The following is a 21,028-nucleotide window of genomic DNA, read 5'->3' as shown; positions in this document are numbered from 1 at the left end:
GAGTGAACCTTGGTATACTCTTGATTTACCATGTCCATGCTAGAGAGAGAGAGAGAGAGAGAGAGAGAGAGAGAGAGAGATGGCTCAAATGAAACTCTCTCTCATACACACCACCACTGTAAATGATAGCAAAGAGATTTCATTACTTTTGTCTTCCATAGTCTCTCTCTCTCTCTCTCAGTGGTGGCCTCCGTAAAAATGAGAGAGAGAGAGAGAGAGAGAGAGAGAGAGAGAGAGAGAGAGAGAGAGGTGGTGTGGTGAGGGATGCCAACAAGGGAAAAAAAGAGAGAATGTGATGTGTGTCATGGGGAGATTTATAAAGATAGAGAGAAACTATATAGGATTGACCAATTGGTAAATGTAACATTTAATGGCCTAGTAACTTGTGTGTGGTGGAAAATAGCATAAACATAGTGAGAATTTCATTAGAATAGATTCTTAAAGAGCATAGCAAGTGTGCTTGGATGAAGAGAGCAACAAAAAGCATAACACCTAGTTAGATAGGCATGAACAATACTTCACAAGATAGAAAAATTAAGCTATTGACAATAGTTGAGGGCCGGATTTACATGGATCCGGTCCCCCCTCCAAAGGCTTTGTATTATAGGTTTCCCCCATCAAGGGAGACATTTTAAAATACAATACTTTGTGTTCCTTCAATATCTTGCTGGTGCAATGAAGATAGAAGCTTCAAGCACCATACACACACTTATAAAACACAACATCAATTGCATCGGGTCTCAGATCCAAGACCTCACACACCTTCGAAGATGGTGAGAGCTATCGGGGTATGAGGGTAGATTGAGAGGAAGAAGGAGTAGTCTTACGAGAAAGAAGTACATCTCCTCACATAATCACTCATAATAGCTTAGCATAGCTTAGTAATTAGCATGGTAGAGGAGATGAGCATGCATTGAAGCTTGGCTCGTGGTTGGATTTGCATCACAAAACCAAGAGTTGTTGGTGTAGGCCTCCCTTCTCACAAGCTTGGAGTAGATGATTAGCTTTCCATTAAAGCTTGAGAAGGAGAGAGAGAGAGAGAGAGAGAGAGAGAGTCTTCTTGCTTCACACATGAGATTGTGTGAGAGTGTGTGTGATAATGCCTTTCCAAAATCAGCCCCCTCTCTCTCTTGGTCGACCCCTCTTGCAAAATACTCATGCTAGCACCCCATTGGACCTTGCAAAGCTTAGCCAATGAAAATTGAGAAACATAAGTGATAGCCTTGTGACATGTGTCCCCCTTTCCCCTTTTTTGTGAGAGCTTTAGGTAATAATAAAATGCAACTAAACTCTCATTGGACCCCTTTGTCTTCTGGCCAATAGGAAGCAGGTAAGCCATTGGGCTGCTAAATGCTGATTGGACCCCTTGGGAGACTGTCCAATAGTCTTCTAGAGAGCTTAAGTCTTATTGGTTCTTTTATCAAGTGTTTTTAAATGAATCAAACTAGATTTACTCTAGCCTAATTCTCATTGGTCCACCTCCATGGCCATCCAATAGGATTTGAGTGCACCTTGTGGGCAATTGGCCCAGGGAGTTGCATGTGTTCACTATGCCCTTTGTGTAAAGGGGCTTGCATGAATGTGTATGTGTGTGTTTCTCTCTCATCCCCTACTAAAAAGGCTCGCCCCCTCCTATGTAGGAGCTTGCAAAGACTTTTTGGCACACTACAAAGCATCCAATTCCACTAAGCTTGACCATTTGGACTTACCTTTGAATTTTGGAACCTTAGCATTTTGGAAGTCTTAATGGGCTGAACCTTACGGTCTTTGAAGCCCATTGTTGCACATTGCTCTTTCACACATGGCCCCTCTTTTGCATCCCTATTTTCCCACCTTTGGATCCCTATTGTGACCAGTCTGCCAACTTGACCAATATTCTAGCTTTTTCTCCCTTGGTACTTCCCCATATTAAATGATTAGTTTAACATGAGAAATCATTTAGCAGAATTAGATGTTAGTTATTATGACATTACCTCTCTCTTGAAATCATAGTCGTCCTCGACTACGGAATAGAGAAGATAAAGCCTATCCATTAGTCCTTTTTCTAGCAGGTAGAGGATCCCTATCTTACCCTACGAAATCGTTCCAGAATGGATGACTAATCCATTTGGCGCTTGAGAGCCTAAGCTGTTGCAAGCATGTCTGCACATTAGTCCTATCAATCTTCCATAGTAGAGTGACAAGCTCTACTTGGTGTTTGGGAGATGTCGTCTCCGCAAACTTGATTCTAAGCATGCATACTACTTAACTTTTGTGCACAATAAAGAAAAAGAGAGTCTTATAAGACAAAAACTTTGTTCATTTTAAACATTTCTACATTTGCTTACTCTAGGGAAGCATTGTAAGCATTGACAAGGTTTAGGTTATCCTTTAGTTGTATGCCTTGCATCCATCTAGCATCTTCAAAAGGATAATTCTTAAACTTAATAAGGTACCATCGGATAGTCTTACCGTCTCTTAATACCTTGTCTTCATGTCGGAGAATGGACTCGGGCTGCAGCACCTCTTCTTGGTCCTTGATCTCCGGTGGGTCTTCAATAGTTGGTTCTTGAGGTGGCTCTCCTTTGTAAGGCTTTAGTAGGCTCACATGGAAAGCATTTTGTATGAGCCAATGGCTGGGAAACTTGAGTTGATAGGCCATCTCATTGATTAGTCGAAGAATCTAAAAGGGAACATAGTACCTTTCTGCTAACTTAGCATAGTACTTTTGGTGACCCGTAGGATTCTTGCCCGTCATGTGCCTTAATCAAGCCTTGGGAAATTTAAGCAAAACCCAATCATTTTCTTTAAAGGCGGGCTCTTCTGTGCTTATCAGCATCAGCCTTTTGCCTTTGTTGTGAGATAGAGATAGCATCCTTAATCTTTTGGAAAGATTCTTGTAGATCTCGGCTATACTCATGTGCAACGAAGATCTAACCGTGTACCTTAAGTAGCAGGGGACTTTTAGATCTTCCCTCAATTACCTCAAAAGGTGCTTTTCCCGTGGAAGTATGTACAGTGTTATTGTAGGCATACTCCACTAAGGGTAAGTACTTCTCCCATTGGGACCTTTGATCTACTTCCGTTACATAGGCTTTTAGTAGGTCAAGAATTGTTAGGTTAGCTATTTCACTTTTTCCATCCGTTTACGGATGATAGGCGGAAGAGAAGTTTAGCCTTGTCCCTAAATTCTCAAAGAGACCCTTCCAAAAATTACTAGTCATTCTAAGATCTCTATCCAACACTATGGACATATGGTACTTGAAGATTTGTGATATGAAGAGGGTTGTCATTTGATGGGCTTTGATAGTCTTTTTGACAGGTATAAATTGATCTTGTTTGATAAACCTGTCTACTATCGTCCATATTCCCGTATTCCCATGGATAGTAGACTTGGGCAATCCAAACATAAAATCCATGGATATGCTCTCCCATGGTGAATTAGGGATTGGCAAAGGTTGAAGCAATCCAGGTTGCTTCCCTCTATCAAACTTCATCTTTTGGCATACCACACGTTTAGAAACATACTCTTGTATATTTGCTTTCATGGCAAGCCAATAGAAACATGTTTCAATCCCTTTTAGGGTAGACTGAATCCCCCTATGCCCTGCATAAGGAGGAGCATGATATTCATACATTACTTTCTCACGTAGTAAGTTAGTAACGCATAGTCTATTGCCATAGAGAAGATAACCATCTTGTAAAGTATATGGTTCCTCTTTCTTCCCTAATGCAAGGGCTAAAATCAAATCTCTAAAATCGGGATCAATAGCATACTCATCTATCATAGAAGATAGATCACTGTGAGTTGCTATGGAAACCGCATTCACTCTCGGCCGTCTTGAGAGTGCATCGGCTACTTGATTATGTTTGCCAACAATGTGAGCAATGTGAAAATGAAATTGTGAAAGGAAATTTTCCCGCATCATTTGTTTGTCGGAGAGTTTGGTCTGCGTCATGAAGTACTTAAGGCTTTGGTGATCCGTTCGCAGAATAAAAGGAGTCCCTGATAAATAGTGCTTCCACGAGTCTAAGGCATGTAGAACTGCGAGGAGTTCCTTCTCATACATGCCTAGAGCTTGCTCAACATGGTCGAGCCTTTGACTTTCGTAGGCTATGGTGCGCCCTTCTTGGAGCAAAACAGCTCCAAGAAAATCACCACAAGCGTCACATTGGACCTCAAATGGCTTTGTGAGAGATCTGGCAGTGTAAGCACAGGTTGAGAGATAAGCTTTTTGAAAGCATTATTCTCCTCGGCAGACCATGTATACCTAACGTTTTTCTTTGTTAGGTCATGTAATGGTCCTGCTATTAGTGAGCGTCTATAGTATGCACACATACCTATAAAGCTTCTTAGTTCATGAAAATTCCTTGGATTATGCCATTCTTTTATTACCACTAGCTTTGATGGATCCATTTGGATACCATCTTGAGAGATAATGTGACCTAAATACTGAATCTCATTTTTCTTTCGATTAACATAAAGTTTATTCTCTCAAAAGACTTGAAATATTACCTGGAGGTGTTGCTTGTGTTCGTCTAGTGAATTAGAGTAGATGATTATATCATCACAGAACACTCCAGTAAATGTTTGGTGAGGCCTGAATAGCTTCTCCATCAAGCGGTTAATTGTGGCTGGTGCATTGGTCAAGCCAAAAGGCATCACAATGTATTCGTAACGACCAAACATAGTGCGAAATGCGGTCTTTACAATGTCTTGATCAACTATCCTTATTTGATGGTAGCCACTTTTTAGGTCAATTATACTAAAGTAGGTTGACCCTTGTCGCTTATCAAATAGGTCTTCTACCCGTGGAACGGGAAACCTATTTTTGATAGCGATCCTATTTAGTGCTCTATAGTCGACACACATACGATATGTGCCGTCTTTCTTTTGCACTAATAGCACGGGTGAACAAAATGGAGATGAGCTAGACCTAACCATACCCTTCTCAACTAACTCATGCACTTGTCGCATAATCTCCTCTTGTTGAGCTTGAGAAACCCTATAAGGAGGTTTATTAGGCGGTGAACTTCCTGAAAAAATTTCAATTGCATGGTCATCATTGCCTCGTTTACGAGGTAGTTCACAAGGGATGTCGTCAATAAAAACATCTTGAAATCCCTTGAGGAAATTGGATAACTCTAATTCTTTGTGATTGTTTATATTTTCTTTTGCTAAAGCATTAGGTTCATTTTGAGAATCTTTAACAAAAATCATGTACACGGAAATAGAGCTCTTTATTGACTTATTGAAAGCTTGCGTATGTACAATGGGTATGGTGTTACCCAAATCCTTAGCATCTATGTACATATCTTTTTCCCTGCATCTAAAGTAGATTTTCCTTTCAAGGAATTTAACATTGGCAACCATGCGATCAAACCATGGTGCTCCTAGGATTACATACTCGTGCTTGAGAGGAGAGATAAAGAAGTCCTCTGTCCACATAGCTTTGGACATGGAGCCTCAATTTTCCAATTAAGGGAGTGACTGAAGCTTCGTGCCCCTTGATCAAGGTAGGACATCTCCCATCTTAGAGGCTTGGATGCCTAGCTTGGTGGCCAACTCTGTGGATCAAGGTTGCATCCGTATGTACGTACAGATCCGTACGGTACGAATCCACACGTACGGATAGGTACTGTACGACATATTTTCCCCCTTTTTAAAAAATCACTTTTTCGGGCCCAAACTCGACAAAAATAGGTCGAGAGTTTGTAGATAAGGGGGGCACTTACCTTAGGGGTCTCAAGCATAAAAAATCAGAATTATTAAAAAGCTCTCAGCCCTGCGTGCGTTTTGCAGAGACCTGCACAGTGCGTTTTAAAGTTATCAAGGTTCAGAGCTCTCAGCTTCTGCAGACTCCAGAGTTTGTGCCCACTCTCTCCAAGGTATTCCTCTTCCCTCTCTCATTTTCTCTCGCGTGACTCTGCGTTCTTCTCGCGAGACTCTCCGTTCTACCAAGTTCTCAGTGCTCAGGAGTCTTTCCGTCCTCGAGCGACGTGACTTTTTGAATCTCATGAGTTTATGTTTTATGTACATTGCATAGGCTTCATCGTGTCGCGCCAGAGCAACACTAACTGGTCACTCCACATAAACATTCTCCAAATTGGAAACACTCCTTCGCAGAAAGGGACAGGCACGCGTCAATGGTAGTGCAAGTATTGTGGATTGATACGCACAAGCACAATCACCTGCGTCATCAGGCATCTAACAGGCAGAGAATGCACCAACAATTGTGGTCCTTGCCCAAATATATCCCAACAATTGAGAGACGAATTGATTGCGGAGCATTATCCAGGAGGGGCTCCTTCAGTATCTTTTGTGAGAGGCAGTCAAAGTACACAGGATGTATTACATGATGCTTTAGTGGGAGAGTTGTCTCATACAGGTGCCGATGAAGGAGTGGATCCTGGTGGTTCTGGTTCAGGACAACCCTCAAGCTCTAGGAAGAGAGCACGTGTATTTGAGGATGCGTAGGATGTATTGCCTACTGCTACAGGTGAGGGACGCCCCCCAACAGCTCCAAGACAAACCATCATACCTTCTCACATCTCAGCCCAATCTTGGGTAAAGGAGCGACAGAGGGTTGTAGAGATGGAAATAGCTCGTACTCTCATTGAATGCAACATTTCATTCAATGTATTGAGGACAGATCAGTGGAAGAGGATGGTGCGAGCCATTTCACAGGCTGGTCCGACAGAAGGGTGGAGTGGTTTGGATTATACGAAGATGCGGACCACTATGCTAGTTGAGCAAAAAGCCTTGATAGACAAGGCATTGGTCCTAGTGAAAACAGGGTGGCAGCACATTGGATGCACGATTATCTAATGGTTGGAGTGACATCCGTAGGCGTCACAAAATCAACATCCTTGTGTCCTCTTGCTTGGGTACTTACTTCTTGCGTGCAGTGGATGCTGGAAAGGTTGGAGAAAAGATTACAGGGGAGTTCATATTCAAGCATATACGCCAAGCAATTCTTGATGTTGGAAAAGATAATGTTGTACAGGTTGTGACGGATAATGCTAGCAATTGCAAGGCTATGGGAGAGATGGTCGAGAGAGAGTTCAAGTGTATTGTGTGGACTCCATGTGCAGCACACTGTCTTGATTTGTTGATGGAGGACATTCGCAAGTTGCCTTGGATGCAGCCCATTGTTGCAGATGCAACAAAGATCACCACATTCTTTCGAAAGAAGCACCAGGCGCTTGCCATCTTCAGGAGTCATAGCACATTGGACATGGTGAGACCTTCGAAGACCAGATTTGCCTATATGTATCTAGTCTTGCAGCGGCTCTTCAAGCTTAGGGATCCACTGCTTCAGACAGTAGTTGATCCAAAGTGGAGAAATATACACAATTCCCAGGACGAGCGTACAAAGTATTTACAGAGAAAGGTACTTGATGAGTCTTTTTGGGCAGAGGTGCAGAGTCTCACAGTGGCTCTCCAGCATGTATATGTTCTTCTATGTCTCACGGATATGGAGGGCTCTACCTTGGGGCTGGTCCTTCATCTTTTTCAGCAGATGAAGGACCACATCACCAAATGCACGAAGTTATCTGAGGAGAGGTGAGCGTACTTATCTTTTTGAGACTTGTTTTTTGCTTTTTCAAGTATACTCTTGCATTATTTAAATTTTAATCCTCTTCATCTACGAATCGCAGCACTAATACTTAATTCTCTTGTTGCTTGCACAATCATCATTGCAACCGAGCTGACATTTTAGGCATTGTAGAGACACGGTGGACGTTTATGTGTCGTCCTATTCATGGGATGGCAGCATTGCTCCATCCTCTCTACAAGAGCCTAAATTATACACGGACACTGCCCTGTCCAAGCTACATTCAGATTATGTGGGCATTATGTTTGATGAGGAGGACAAGCTTCTTATTGATGTCGAGTTCTGTAGCTTCATGAATAACCTTGGGCCATCCTTCTCAAGAGCGGTTGCATTGAGAAAGGAGATTACAAAGGTTCCTCTCACATGGTGGCAGACTCATGGCAGGACAGGACTGTCTAATCTAGCTCGTCTCGCTCTTCCGATTCTCTCTCAGGTACGGGATCTTCACCTAGTACCATGGTCCTAGACTCCTAGTAGCCTACTTGCATGGATGATGGATTACCCTTGGCTTTGCACTATAAATTACGTAGGATTGCTCAGTAGGTGCATGCGAGCGTAATTGGAGCGCTTATTCATTTATTCACAACAAGATCCGCAATCGCTTGAGCACTAGTCAGCTGGAGAAGCTAGTTTATTGTAGAGCCAACATGAGACTTTTGTGGAGTTTTCACGCTTTGGGAACCCAAAAGCAAATATGTCAAAAATTAGTGGTTTCTAATGCTAACTTTGTGGTGACTCATGACGTTTGTCAGTCTTGGGTCCAGACTCAAGTTATCTAACTTGCTCCTTTTTATCAAAAAATAGGTGGATCCTACGACCTTGAAGATGGTGGCAGATCCTACTACAGAGGAGATTAACACCCAGATCAGAGATGAGAAGGAGGACATCCTTCGAGAGCTCCATAAAGAGCTCGAGAGTCTGGATCGACGTGTCACCAGGTCTCGTGCTCGAGCACTTACTATTCCACTACAGCCTGGTACTCAAGATCCTCCTACTACCCGGTGGGAGCGCATTCGCAAGGGAAAGCTCCCTGTTCGCACTCATCGCAAGCGTGCGAATGAGGCCATGCATCTCATTGAGACTCAGAGTTCAGAGCAGGTTGCGGCAGATGATGAGGATGTGGAGCTACTTCAACCTGATCCCCCAGTGATTACCGTTGCAGAGCCAGAGTATGATGATGAGGGCAATGTCTTGACAGATGGAGAGATGCCCGATTCAGCATCATCATCATTTGCATCTGATGATGACTTTTGAGTAGTGATTTAGGGTGATTTTGATGGATTTTGACTCATGACTTTTGACAGTAGATGCATTTTGCCATTGGGCAATGGACTAAAGTCTATTTTATTATGTAGTGTGTTTCCATTTCTCTGTCGTTTTGATGGTAGAGTCTAGATCGGTCGCTCTCTATGATGTATCCATCTTTGTATGACGATTGATATTAGATAATCATTGATCAATCCTCAATCTTGACTCTTGATGTTTTAAGTATTTTGATTCTGGAATCTGGTATATTGAAGTTTCAAGTTTTAACTTTTCGCAATCGTGACTTACGTTTAGTGCTATTGAAATTAAATTAAGTGATGTATTCTAAGAGTTAAGTACTTTGAAGCAGTATCTAATGGACATTGAAGCAGTATCTAATGGATGTTTGAGCAGTATCTATGTCTAGACTCTATGTAGTTACTAGTATGTATAGGCTGAAAAAGACTGAAGCCACTATTCTTTTTGTTGTTACAAATGTTACGTACTGGTCTCGTACCTTAAAGGCCGATCCGTAAAAAAGTACGTACCTTACGTATTGATTACGTATCGTACACTCCGTACCTTTCCACCTTGCTATGGATATGAAATTGTGAGTAGAACCAAGGTCAAAGAGAATAAAAGCATCATGTTCTCTTCCATTTCCTCAAGCATAGCATAGAGGAGATCCTTTGTGGTGAGCTTCCTCTTCTTGGATTTCGACCAAGGTAGCTCTAGGAGGCTCATGGCGGGTGTTCTTTTGGGAGCAAGCACGATACGCATGCCCTTGCTCACCGCATTTGAAACAACGGTTATCCTTGTGATAATGCTCAAGCTCTTCAAGGGAGAGTTTGTTTTTGCCTTTGTAAACTCCCTTCTCCTTAGCTTTGTTATTATTGGAATTGCCCTTAGGAGATTTTTGGACATTTTCCTTCCGCTTAGGCTCATTGGAACCCTTGTTTCCCGTGGGCTTAAGATTTCTCTTAGCCCTTGTTTGGAAATTGATTCGTGAAGCCACCATGGTATGGTGTATGACCGCAGATATGGTGCATGGTCTTTGGGAGCTGACATACTCCGCCATATCTTCAGTTAAGCCTGCACAAAATTGTTGCTTTTGCTCTCCAAAATCCTTTTTGAAGACAGTGGCTTTGAGATGTAAGTCCCAAAACTTGTCTACATAGTTGTGAATGGATTTGTAGAGAGAGAGCTTCAAGCTTCGCCATTCGGAGAGTACTTTGTCTTTGGCATCGGTAGCCAAAAACTGCTTCATGATGGAAGCTCTTAAAGCTTTCTATGTTCGTGGGGCTTCACCGTTTTCCCATAAGCTAGACTACCATTGCCTAGCAGACTTTTGAAAATGCATAGCTACATGGCGTAGCTTAGAGGACTCCGTGAAGCCCTCATCTCCAAACGCCACATCGAACTGTTGGATGAAGGCCAAGACTTTGTCCGTAGCACCAAAGGTGCCATCGTAAGTAAAGAAAGAGATGCTCTTTTCTCCCTCTTTGAACTTCTTGAGCTTGGACGACCTCTTCCACGCGGCATAGGATTTCGTATGGCCTCTTCTTTTTAATGGTACAAAAGTTGCACCATCGGTTTCTTCAGAAGATGAAGAATTTGAGGAAGATGGAGAAGAGGGTGACCTCTTTCTCGCCTTTTCCTTGCCTTGGTCTTCCTTGTCTGCACCATCACTTTCAGAAGATGGAGAAGATGGAGAAGAGGGTGACCTCCTTCTCGCCTTTTCTTCTCTTGTTTTCTGTCATCCCTCTTTGAATTATGGTGTGGAGAAGTGTGCGATGGTCTTCTTCGTTTAGGGGGTATTGGAGAGCGTTTTGCCCTCTGTCTTCGTGGTGCCATCTCCACCGAGGTGGCAAGAGACTCACTTCTTTCTCGTTCTTTTGGTGGGGACTCTTGAATTCTCCTTTGGGAAGGAGATGCGTCATCAAGAAGCAAATTTTTGAGCCCTTTGTATGGATTCTCTTCTTCTTCCTGAATCGGAGAGGCGTCTCTTTTGGGAGTCTCGCAACTCGTCATGGTGGAGAGTTTGGAGAATCCCATGAGCACGTAGCTACTGTTGCACTTCACTTTGGAGGGATGGATTGCCCATGGCTTGTTGAAGCCTAGAAACAAGGTAGTTAACAAGCATAGGGACATCATTAGTAGCCTGCTCATTAGCAAAATCAAAACTATCAACATTAATTTCACTCTCTTTACTATTATCAACCATTTTAACAATTTTTTAGGTGTAATATTTTTAGGTATACTTTGGAACTTCAACCCCTAGTTACTGGTCCTCTTTACTTCTTAAAAAACACTCAAGCTATTGTACCCGTGGCTCAAATATCATTAATTACAAGGGATAGAAGAGAAGATCTTTCAAGATCTTTCAACACTAAAGCAGTATCGGTTCTTGTCAAGCTTCTAATAGCTCAATAGTAGTTACGCCATAGGCAAGCCCCGTAGGACTCCACTATTAAGCCATAGCTCTCGACGGTGATGCTATGTTATCTGCACGAAGGCAAGCGCACTGCAAGGCTGAAAAATCCAAATTCTACTTACTCAACAGCAATTAATAATACCAACCATTTATAACTAGCTTGAGGACCTCCCTTCTTGAGCAAGAAAAGAGAAACCTTGTGCTTTGATACTGATGTAACATTTAATGGCTTAGTAACTGTGTAGCAGAAAATAGCATGAACATAGTGAGCATTTCATTAGAATAGATTCTTAATGAGCATATCAAGAGTGCTTGGATAGAGAGAGCAACAAAAAGCATAACACCTAGTTGGATAAGCATGAACAATACTTCAAAAGAGAGAGAAATTAAGCTATTGAAAATATTTGAAGACCGGATTTACATGAAACCGATCCTCCCTCCAAAAATCTTTGTATTATAGGTTTCCCTCATCAAGGGAGACATTTTACAATACAATACTTTGTGTTCCTTCAATATCTTACTGATGCAATGAAGATAGAAGCTTCAAGCACCATGTTCACACTTATAAAACACAACATCAATTCCCTCACGGTCTCAAACCCAAGACCTCACACACCTTCGAAGATGGTGAGAGTAGATTGAGAGGAAGAAGGAGTAGTCTCTGACTTTGTTGCCTTCATTATCTAGGACAAAGTAGCTGATCATGTCTCTTTGTAAGTCCTCCCATTTCTCCCAGGTCTTTGATGTCTGTTCGGTGAGGAACCATACATATTCGTCGTCGACCAGGAAGGTTTTGGCCACTTGTACCCATCTGCGTCTGCCTATGTTGTTCCACTGCATGTAGTCTTCTACCTCTCTGAACCACTTGTTGAGTTCCAGTGAGGTGCGGTGGTCATTGTATTTCTCTGGGGAAATGGGTTTGAATTTTCCCAATCTGTTTTCATCTTTTAAATGTCTCTCAGGGCTGTAGTAACGTCTTTCACTTTGATCATCCTGATAGTTTTCGTCTTCGTCGACTGTTCCTAATCTTTCGGACCGCGGTCGTCTTTGTGTGTTTCGTCGCGTGTTAACATTATTTGTGCTTGGGCGATCTTCGTATCGCTGGCCTAGCTGTGTTTGAATCAGGTCACCCAGGTTAGCAGACATCAAGTTGATCTGGTGTTCCACGGAGGCCATGATGCGTGCCTCCAGTCTCTTTTCCATTGGGTCTTGGACATCTTGTCGCGTTTTCGTTTCCTTCTTCTTCTTCTCTTTCTTATTCAGATCAAGTTCGGTCCTGTATACTTCGTCATATTCTTGATCTCCAGCCATTTCTGTACTCTTGTGGCCGAAGCCGAAAGAAAACTCAAAAATATCAAAAATTGAAAAACTGCATGTAGTCTTCTACCTCTCTGAACCACTTGTTGAGTTCTAGTGAGGTGCGGTGGCCATTGTATTTCTCTAGGGAAATGGGCTTGAATTTTCCCAATCTGTTTTCATCTTCTAAATGTCTCTCAGGGCTGTAGTAGCGTCTTTCACTTTGGTCATCCTGATAGTTTTCGTCTTCGTCAACTGTTCCTAGTCTTTCGGACCGCGGTCGTCTTTGTGTGTTTCGTCGCGTGTTAACATTATTTGAGCCTGCGCGATCTTCGTATCGCTGGCCTAGCTGTGTTTGAATCAGGTCACCCAGGTTAGCAGACATCAAGTTGATCTGGTGTTCCACGGAGGCCATGATGCGTGCCTCCAGTCTCTTTTCCATTGGGTCTTGGACATCTTGTCGCGTCTTCGTTTCCTTCTTCTTCTTCTCTTTCTTATTCAGATCAAGTTCGGTCTTGTATACTTCGTCATATTCTTGATCTCCAGCCATTTCTGTACTCTTGTGGCCCAAGCCGAACGAAAACTCAAAAATATCAAAAATTGAAAAACTGCATGTAGTCTTCTACCTCTCTGAACCACTTGTTGAGTTCCAGTGAGGTGCGGTGGCCATTGTATTTCTCTGGGGAAATGGGTTTGAATTTTCCCAATCTGTTTTCATCTTCTAAATGTCTCTCAGGGCTGTAGTAGCGTCTTTCACTTTGGTCATCCTGATAGTTTTCGTCTTCGTCGACTGTTCCTAGTCTTTCAGACCGCGGTCGTCTTTGTGTGTTTCGTCGCGTGTTAACATTATTTGTGCCTGGGCGATCTTCGTATCGCTGGCCTAGATGTGTTTGAATCAGGTCACCCAGGTTAGCAGACATCAAGTTGATCTGGTGTTCCACGGACGCCATGATGCGTGCCTCCAGTCTCTTTTCCATTGGGTCTTGGACATCTTGTCGCATCTTCGTTTCCTTCTTCTCTTTCTTATTCAGATCAAGTTCGGTCTTGTATACTTCGTCATATTCTTGATCTCCAGCCATTTCTGTACTCTTGTGGTCGAAGCTGAAAGAAAACTCAAAAATATCGAAAATTGAAAAACTGCGAAAAACGGGCTTGAAAACGTCGAAAAACGATGATACAGCGCGAAACGGGGTCCGAAACGACGAAAACCAAGAAAAACGGATCAAAAACAATGAAAACCAGTCCCAAACGGTGTAAGACGGAGCAAAATGGGGTAAAACGTTAAAAAACGATGAAGAGCGTGGAGAAATGCATCAACACATAGCAAAACGACAAGGAATGCGGGTCAAACGAGGCAAAACGATGAAAAACGTTGGGGAACGCGGAGAAAACGCAAGGGACGAGGCAAGACGGGCCAAGAACGCGGAGAACGCGGTGAAAACAAGGCAAAACAACAAGGAACGCGAGTCAAACGAGGCAAAACGGGGCAAGAATGCAAGGTACGTGGTGAAAGCCGAGCAAACGGGCCGAAAACGTGGCGACAACCACGGGCCACGGGCCGACGTAGGGTCGACGGAGACTCGAGCCGAAGCTTTGATACCAAGTGTGACGCCCTCGTTCGAGACGTCGGGGAAACGAGGACGCGCCGGCTCACCTGCGTTGCAAACGGGACCTGCAAGCAAGCAAACGCGTACACAAGACCGCAACTTAAAAACGAGACGCAAGAGAGACACGAGAATGAGGGACGCAAACGAATGATCAATATTACAAAAAAGTGCTGAATACAAGGGACACGAAGAATCACATGAAAACGGGGCTCGCAAGTTGGGGGAAGTGGCACATACTTCCCTTATAGGCTTCTTCCCAAGCGTTACGCCACTCCCCCTCTCCGGCACCTAGTCCTCGTCCTGGCAATTGGCGACTCACCACTCGCTTCACTTTCCTCTCCTTGAGCCACGTGACAGCCCTGAATCTCCTCTTCCATAATAGAGTTATATAGACAGATATATAACTTGGCATCATCGTGACCGAGGATGTGCCACATGAGCAACATCAGTGCACTCACTTATAACTGTGTTGCATAACATGTAGAAATCCTAGGGAAAGAAAGGTTGTATTGCACCCCATGTTAGCCTAGAAACTAACACAAAGCACACAATGAGTGGTGGTGAGAGGATCAATGTCAAGAAATCCAAGGCAGAATCTTTTGAGACGGACAAAACTCAAGAAACACAAAAATGAGGTCATCCAGAATCAAGTCAGTGCAAAAAATTAGGGCTCCGCCAATTGGTTTCGAATCCGCACCCTCACAGACCAAGTTTTGGGTCACATTGGGCTAGCCAACTCACGTACACTCACATGGTGCACCCCTCTGTTTCTATGGGCCTTTATTGTAAGTCAGTTCATGCATTACCCAAGCTTGAGGGGTTTAATTTGAATCCGGGTATGTTGCTATAATCTCCCTTGCTTTAGTGTGCTTAGCACTTGTGGGCAATGGAACCCCACCATCCCTAGTTGAATGCAATGTGTTTGAGGCCTTATTAGAGCTGAGCCACGCAATGATTCGTGCTTAGCACGTGGTCAATGGATCCCCACCATCCCTCGTTGAATGCACTGTGTTATGTAGTTTTGAGGCCTTCTTAGAGCTAAGCCGCACTCAACACGGGTTGGGGGTATGGGGTTATTGAGCGAAAGTGGGATAAGAAGGGTCGCAACTGTGGTGAATATCTGCAATGCAACCATCCACAGAGAGACGATCATTGATCTTCAAGTTTCTTATTGGTTAAAAATTTCCAGGTGACAACAATGTTGCCTAAACAATACCTCATAGAACTCTCTTTTCAAAGTGCTAGCACAATGCTTCGAGGGGATTGAAAATCAAGGAATTATCCAGACTCCCAGTATTATTTAAATTAAGTATTTTGCTTCCCCCTCTTGGACCCTCATCTATATATGACACAAGGTCAAAGTCATGGACTCTACGATGGGCACTTTATCAACGGGGCATGGGGGCTTTGAGGCCATTGGATCGACATAGCAAGAGATAAGGGAGGGGGGGGGGGGGGGGGGGGGGGGGCAAGCGGGTTGAATAGGGAGTGAGTGTGGAGCGGGAGGTGGTGAGGTAGAGTAGTGACGCGATGGTGGGGACCTTATCTTTTTGCCCTACAAAGATGGGATCAACGATGGATTGAATATCCACCATAGATCCCTCCATCACTCCACTTACGCTTGTGATGTTTTTAGACAAGGCTCTCCGACCCGACTCTTAATATTTTTACTTCTGTGCTTGTCATATGATGTCTGTTCCAACTTGCCCCCGAAGCCCCAAAATGAAAATGAAAAAAACCCCGAGGCCGGCACGCAAATGGCCCAATAGCCGGCGGAAGAAAGAAGTCTTCGCAAGTCTGCCGCCGCCTAGTGTGTGGAGGAGGAACAGTGAAAAAACGAAGGGGGGCCGGGGGTTGACAGAGGCCATCAACTCTTCCGAAGGGGGGGGGGGGGGCTCGTTTGTAAGTGACACGAGGTCACGTTCAAGGGATCTACGACAAGGGCACGCTTTCGGCATCGCGTGGATTTGAGACCGTCGAATATCCGCAACAGGGGGGGGCAGGCTTTATGTACACGCGGACTCGCCATACCTGCACGGATGCGTGTTAGGCGAGTTGGATAGAGCGTGGGAGTCTGAGGGTGAGGTCTGGGGCTCGAGCAGCGAGCGCTGTGAAGGGGCGCTAAATCTTTTAGGTCACGCCCTTTTGGATCAACGGTGGATCCAACTGGCACCGTTGATCCCTCGACGCGACCCCGTGTTCATTATCAACGGGGGGGGGGGTGTGTGTGTGTATATGTGTTGCGAGCGCGCACGAGAGAGAGAGAGAGAGAGAGAGAGAGAGAGAGAGAGAGAGAGAGAGAGAGAGCGCTTTTAAATACGCAAAGGACAGTAGTAGTCGGTCTGTCATCTCACATAATGATGGAGAACACACTCTCTCTCTCTCTCTCTCTCTCTCTCTCGTAGGTAGAGCAATCTGCCTGCGCCATTTGATGATCACACAAAAATTCATGATAAGGCAAAAATACATACAAAACCCACTCCCTACTCTAGTACTGCTCTCCACGGAGATTGTCCACAAAAACAAATACACCTTTCCTTTGCCACACACTGACGGGCATTACCTACCATGTACAAACTTGCGGCCTAGCTCTCTCGTCCGCAGCTCAGGTGAGAGAAGAGTGTCGCATTTTTGTTGTATACAGAGCCCGTGTGTAGAAGTTGTGGAAGAGGCTCTGGGCAGAGGAGACCGAAAGCACTGCAAGGAGAACCACAGCAACAGATCCAATTGCAACTGAGGCTGATACCATGTGGCAGAAAAAGCCATATGTAGGGCACAATGCCTCCCATTGAGTCTTCGACATGCCCTTGTCCGCGAGGTACAGCACTTCAGTAGCAGCTGATACTGCTGACAATAGAACATATGCGAAGACCTGCATAAACTTCAGAAGGTCAACATAACGAGAAAAGCTCGAGCATAAGCTATGGAAGAGCATTTTGAGACATTGAGGCTTCGGTAGCATGAACCATGTACCAAGCACATGTACTGAATTCAACATCCTAAATGGTCCTTCCGTGCAGTTGCATGTAGCATGCTTCAAAAAAAACATCCCCATTGCTACTTGCATTTGCACCTCTTGGGCCGATTCACGAGGATCAAAGGTCATCAGTCAATCATCCATCAGAGATTATATACCTGATCGAGCACGAAAATGGTCCATCTTGAGCACTTTCCTGAGCAGCTCTTGCCTAATGCCGAAGGAATCAGACTCACGAACACGATAAGGCCGTAGGCTGCAACAAGGATGTTGATGTACACCAAGTAGCTTCAACAACCAATACCACAAGTAGCTATGTCAAAAGATTGTTAGGAGTAATAAGCCAGGATGCAGGCAAATACAAAAACAGCAGAAAAGCGCTAGCACAAGCGCGGACTAAGGTGCATCTGATGAGATATGCGACAAGGGAAGCTCTCTCTCTCTCTCTCTCTCTCTCTCTCTCTCTCTCTCTCTCAGAGAGAGAGAGAGAGAGAGAGAGAGTGCGCAGAAAGACACCGGGACTTACATAAAGCCAGAGGTATCCGAATACTTGACGGTTTGAGCGATGTAACCGAGGCCAACAGCGCGCCGCACGGTCTGCTTGGCTTTGAGGAGGAGAATGAGCGAGGTGATGCAGAGCAGAGTGGTGAGAAGACGCACACCCATGCTCCACAAGCCCTCGCGGGCTCCCTGCTTCCTGCTTGCCATATCGCCTTCTTCTTCTTCTTCTTCTTCTGCTGCTGCAGCTTTTACCCCGTTTACTCAAGAGCAGTAGTATGAGGGCGACGCTGCACAGAGTGTGAGAAAACGGTGTTTGACCACCTTCTGCGGACCTCCTCTTTCAGATGGCATTGAATGCTTACCGCACTAGCACGCACCAGTGACCAACCATAATGCTTTTATGATTATGCCTCCTAGCAACAGCCTCATCCCACGGTGTAACTTTTGTCTCTTCTTGGTTTTTTTCCTTTTAAAAAAAGCCTCATCCCACGGTCCACCCTCGTTACAATCTTGCATGGAGGCTGCTTGAAAGCGAGTAGGATGTTGCATCTTGCGGAATTGTCTGCACAGGAATTGGAGCAGCTCTTAAGATGCCTATCACAAGGTGGGGGGTAATGGTTAGACAAGGGATGAAGTGATGAATGTGATGGTTTCTCTCTCTCTCTCTCTCTCTCTCTCTCTCTCTCTCTCTCTCTCACTCACACACACACACACACACACACAACATACACACACACACACACACACACACACACACACGCACGTAAGAAAAGAGGAGGTAATACCAACTTTACCTCAAAGAGGTAAAGTTATTTCAGAGGACGGGGGTAACTCAAAACGGTTACTCCTTCCTCGTGTGGAGGTACCCTCAGAAAGGAGAAACATCTAAAAATCATTGGCCTCCAAAAACATTGTGTGCTGGAAAACTTCCCTCAACGCGATCCACCCTCGTTACAATCTTGCATGGAGGCTGCTTGAAAGCCTTCATACATGAGAGTAGAGTAGGATGTTGCGCCTTGCCAAATTGTCGGCAGAGGATTGGGAGCAACTCTTAAAACGGAGAAAAGTCTAAAAATAGCTAGCCTCCAAAAACACCACGTGAAGGAAAACTCCCCTCAAAATCATGTGAAAATAGTGAAAGAGCTACATTTGGCAGGACAATGACATTGTGAATATACTATGAAGAAAGAGGTACGCCGTTTCATTTTCCATAAACCTCATGTGCGAGAGGAGACCCATCCTCAACACTAGATACCATGGGGTCTTGAATGAACCTACTAGTGCGGTTGACTATCAGGAAGTGAGGCACGATGGATCTAAGTTTACTTTTTCCTTGGCCGGTTTTAGCTTATACGAAAGTGAAGTGGCAAGGGGGACAAGGAAACCCACGTGAGCGCATGGATACAATGTTGGAAATACAACACCTAATGCACATGAAGATAGAGAGAAGATCAAGAGCACACAACATAGGAAGTAGTATTACTAGGTGTGTCAATACAAAGATAACACTTTCCCTAGAGGTATGGGCATACATACAAGCCACGGAAAAAACCTCGTAAAGAGGGGGGGAAATGCATCATTGGTCCTAAGTGTGTTCGCATACATGGCTCCCATAATTTGGTAACATATTCCCCCCTGCGACTGATGCGATGAATATGAACTGATACTCATGTGCAGGGAAATACCAGACTCTTTACAAAAAAGAGTAAGCCCAAAGCTTTATGGAAAGCTTCAAACTTCTCACTAGGCAAAGCCTTTGGTAAAAAGATTAGCAAGGTTGCCTTGCATAGGCACAAAATCCAAGCTGGCCTATGCTATATACAATCTCTCCTTCACATAATAATAATGTACCTCTATGGGATATTGGGTTCCTCGCAGTAGCCAAAGCACTATGACTATCTATAAAGATAGTGGTGGCGGATTTTTGTCGAATACCACAGCTAGCTAAAAGGCGTATGAGCCAAACACATTGAGTGGCAGTTGTGAAAGCTTCCATGTACGCAAGCTCACAACTATAAGTGGGCAGTTGTAGCCTACTTCTTCCTCGACCAAGATATGCATGAGATGTCGAGCATGAAACAAAAACCATTAGTGGACACTGCTGTGTCATAGCAACCAATCTAATTCAAGTGGGAAAAAGCATGTAAAATCGGTGGTAAGGATCTCCCTTGGGATAAACAACCTAAGATGTATATTGCCACTCAACTACCTTACAATGCAAAGACCCTAGGCTATTATAAATCTACTCTTATGTGAGAATGTATTTGAAATCTAGCCCCGCTGCGGGGGTCATCGTTATAAGAAATCACCTATATCGCTTGCTTTCAAAGGGTATCAAAAAGCCCCTATACTTACATGCTTTGAGGTATTATAAAAACCCATGTCTCTTTTTTCTCAAAAAATCCAAAATGAAAAAGAAAACTATTGTAAATGTGATTCTATTGATTTTTTAAAAATTTACCCAATAAAAAACCTTTTATTGTGAACTCTTTGCTATACTTACATTTGGAGGTGACCCCTCGAGATCTCGCCTTGTAATGTATACATAAATAAGGCAACCAACAACCTGCAAATAGAGTATGACATCAAAGTAATCTCCAACATCATGAAGACTAAGCTTTAAACCTATCTCTATAGAAATAGGAATACACTAGCCATCCTTAGGGTTGAGTCTATGCAACAATGTCTCAATATACTTTGTCTAATACAAAGCAACACCTCCATCAACCTGCTTAAGCTATATGCTCAAATAATGATGCAAAAGCAAAAAATCTAACATCTTAAATGAGGCATGTATCTTGCCACCATAGAATGCCTTCTTAAGCTTGCATACTTGTTTCTTGCCCTTTTTGAACAAAACCACGAAGCTGTGATACGTACTTTCACATGAAAATCGCCATTCAAATATGCAGTCTTATATCCATCTAACCATTATGAGCTACCAATGCACAAATGGTATAAATAGTAGTCATACGATAAGTGGAAGTGTTACCATATACATGTGGTAGTGATGTGTGTGAACATAGTAGGACCACCGGGGCATTTTTCCCTCTTTAGGAGGTTTCTTTAGTGATGGGCATTGTATATACGCCCATCACTCTAGGGATATCTATCTTTCCATTGCACTCTAAGTAACATACTCTCTATTGTGTGCCTTGAGCTTCCTTCGACTTCTCCAAGCTGTGTGTGTTTTCCTGCAACCCTAATTCCAACAATTGGTATCAGAGCAGGTTGTGTCCTCCCTGGCTTAGTCGCCAGCAGCTCCAGCACACGCCTGCTTGCTTTCTCCGATTTCAGTGAGCTTTGGCGAGCGACGCAGATTTTTGATTCGGGCTCATTTTGGCCTCCGTTTCTACTGCAGTCTGGTCTA

The 21,028-nt window shown here is 43.9% G+C and overlaps 1 protein-coding gene across 1 annotated transcript; it reads right to left on the bottom strand.

Moving 5' to 3' along the window:
* Positions 1-16,607: 16,607 nt before the first annotated feature.
* LOC147448192 (CASP-like protein 2U1) lies at positions 16,608-17,997 on the bottom strand. The gene is made up of 3 exons (XM_086524513.1): positions 17,684-17,997; positions 17,316-17,445; positions 16,608-17,052 (listed from the first exon to the last, which is right to left on the bottom strand). Exons 1-3 carry the CDS (start codon positions 17,863-17,865, stop codon positions 16,786-16,788), a joined length of 579 nt encoding a protein of 192 aa, XP_086380639.1. The 5' UTR covers positions 17,866-17,997; the 3' UTR covers positions 16,608-16,785.
* Positions 17,998-21,028: the final 3,031 nt, after the last annotated feature.

The sequence above is a fragment of the Adiantum capillus-veneris genome, chromosome 11 (assembly GCF_014529385.1).
Source record: "Adiantum capillus-veneris isolate H3 chromosome 11, ASM1452938v2, whole genome shotgun sequence".
NCBI lineage: Eukaryota > Viridiplantae > Streptophyta > Polypodiopsida > Polypodiales > Pteridaceae > Adiantum > Adiantum capillus-veneris.
The sequence above is the reverse complement of the archived record's forward strand: the minus strand, read 5'-3'. Positions and strand labels throughout refer to the sequence as shown.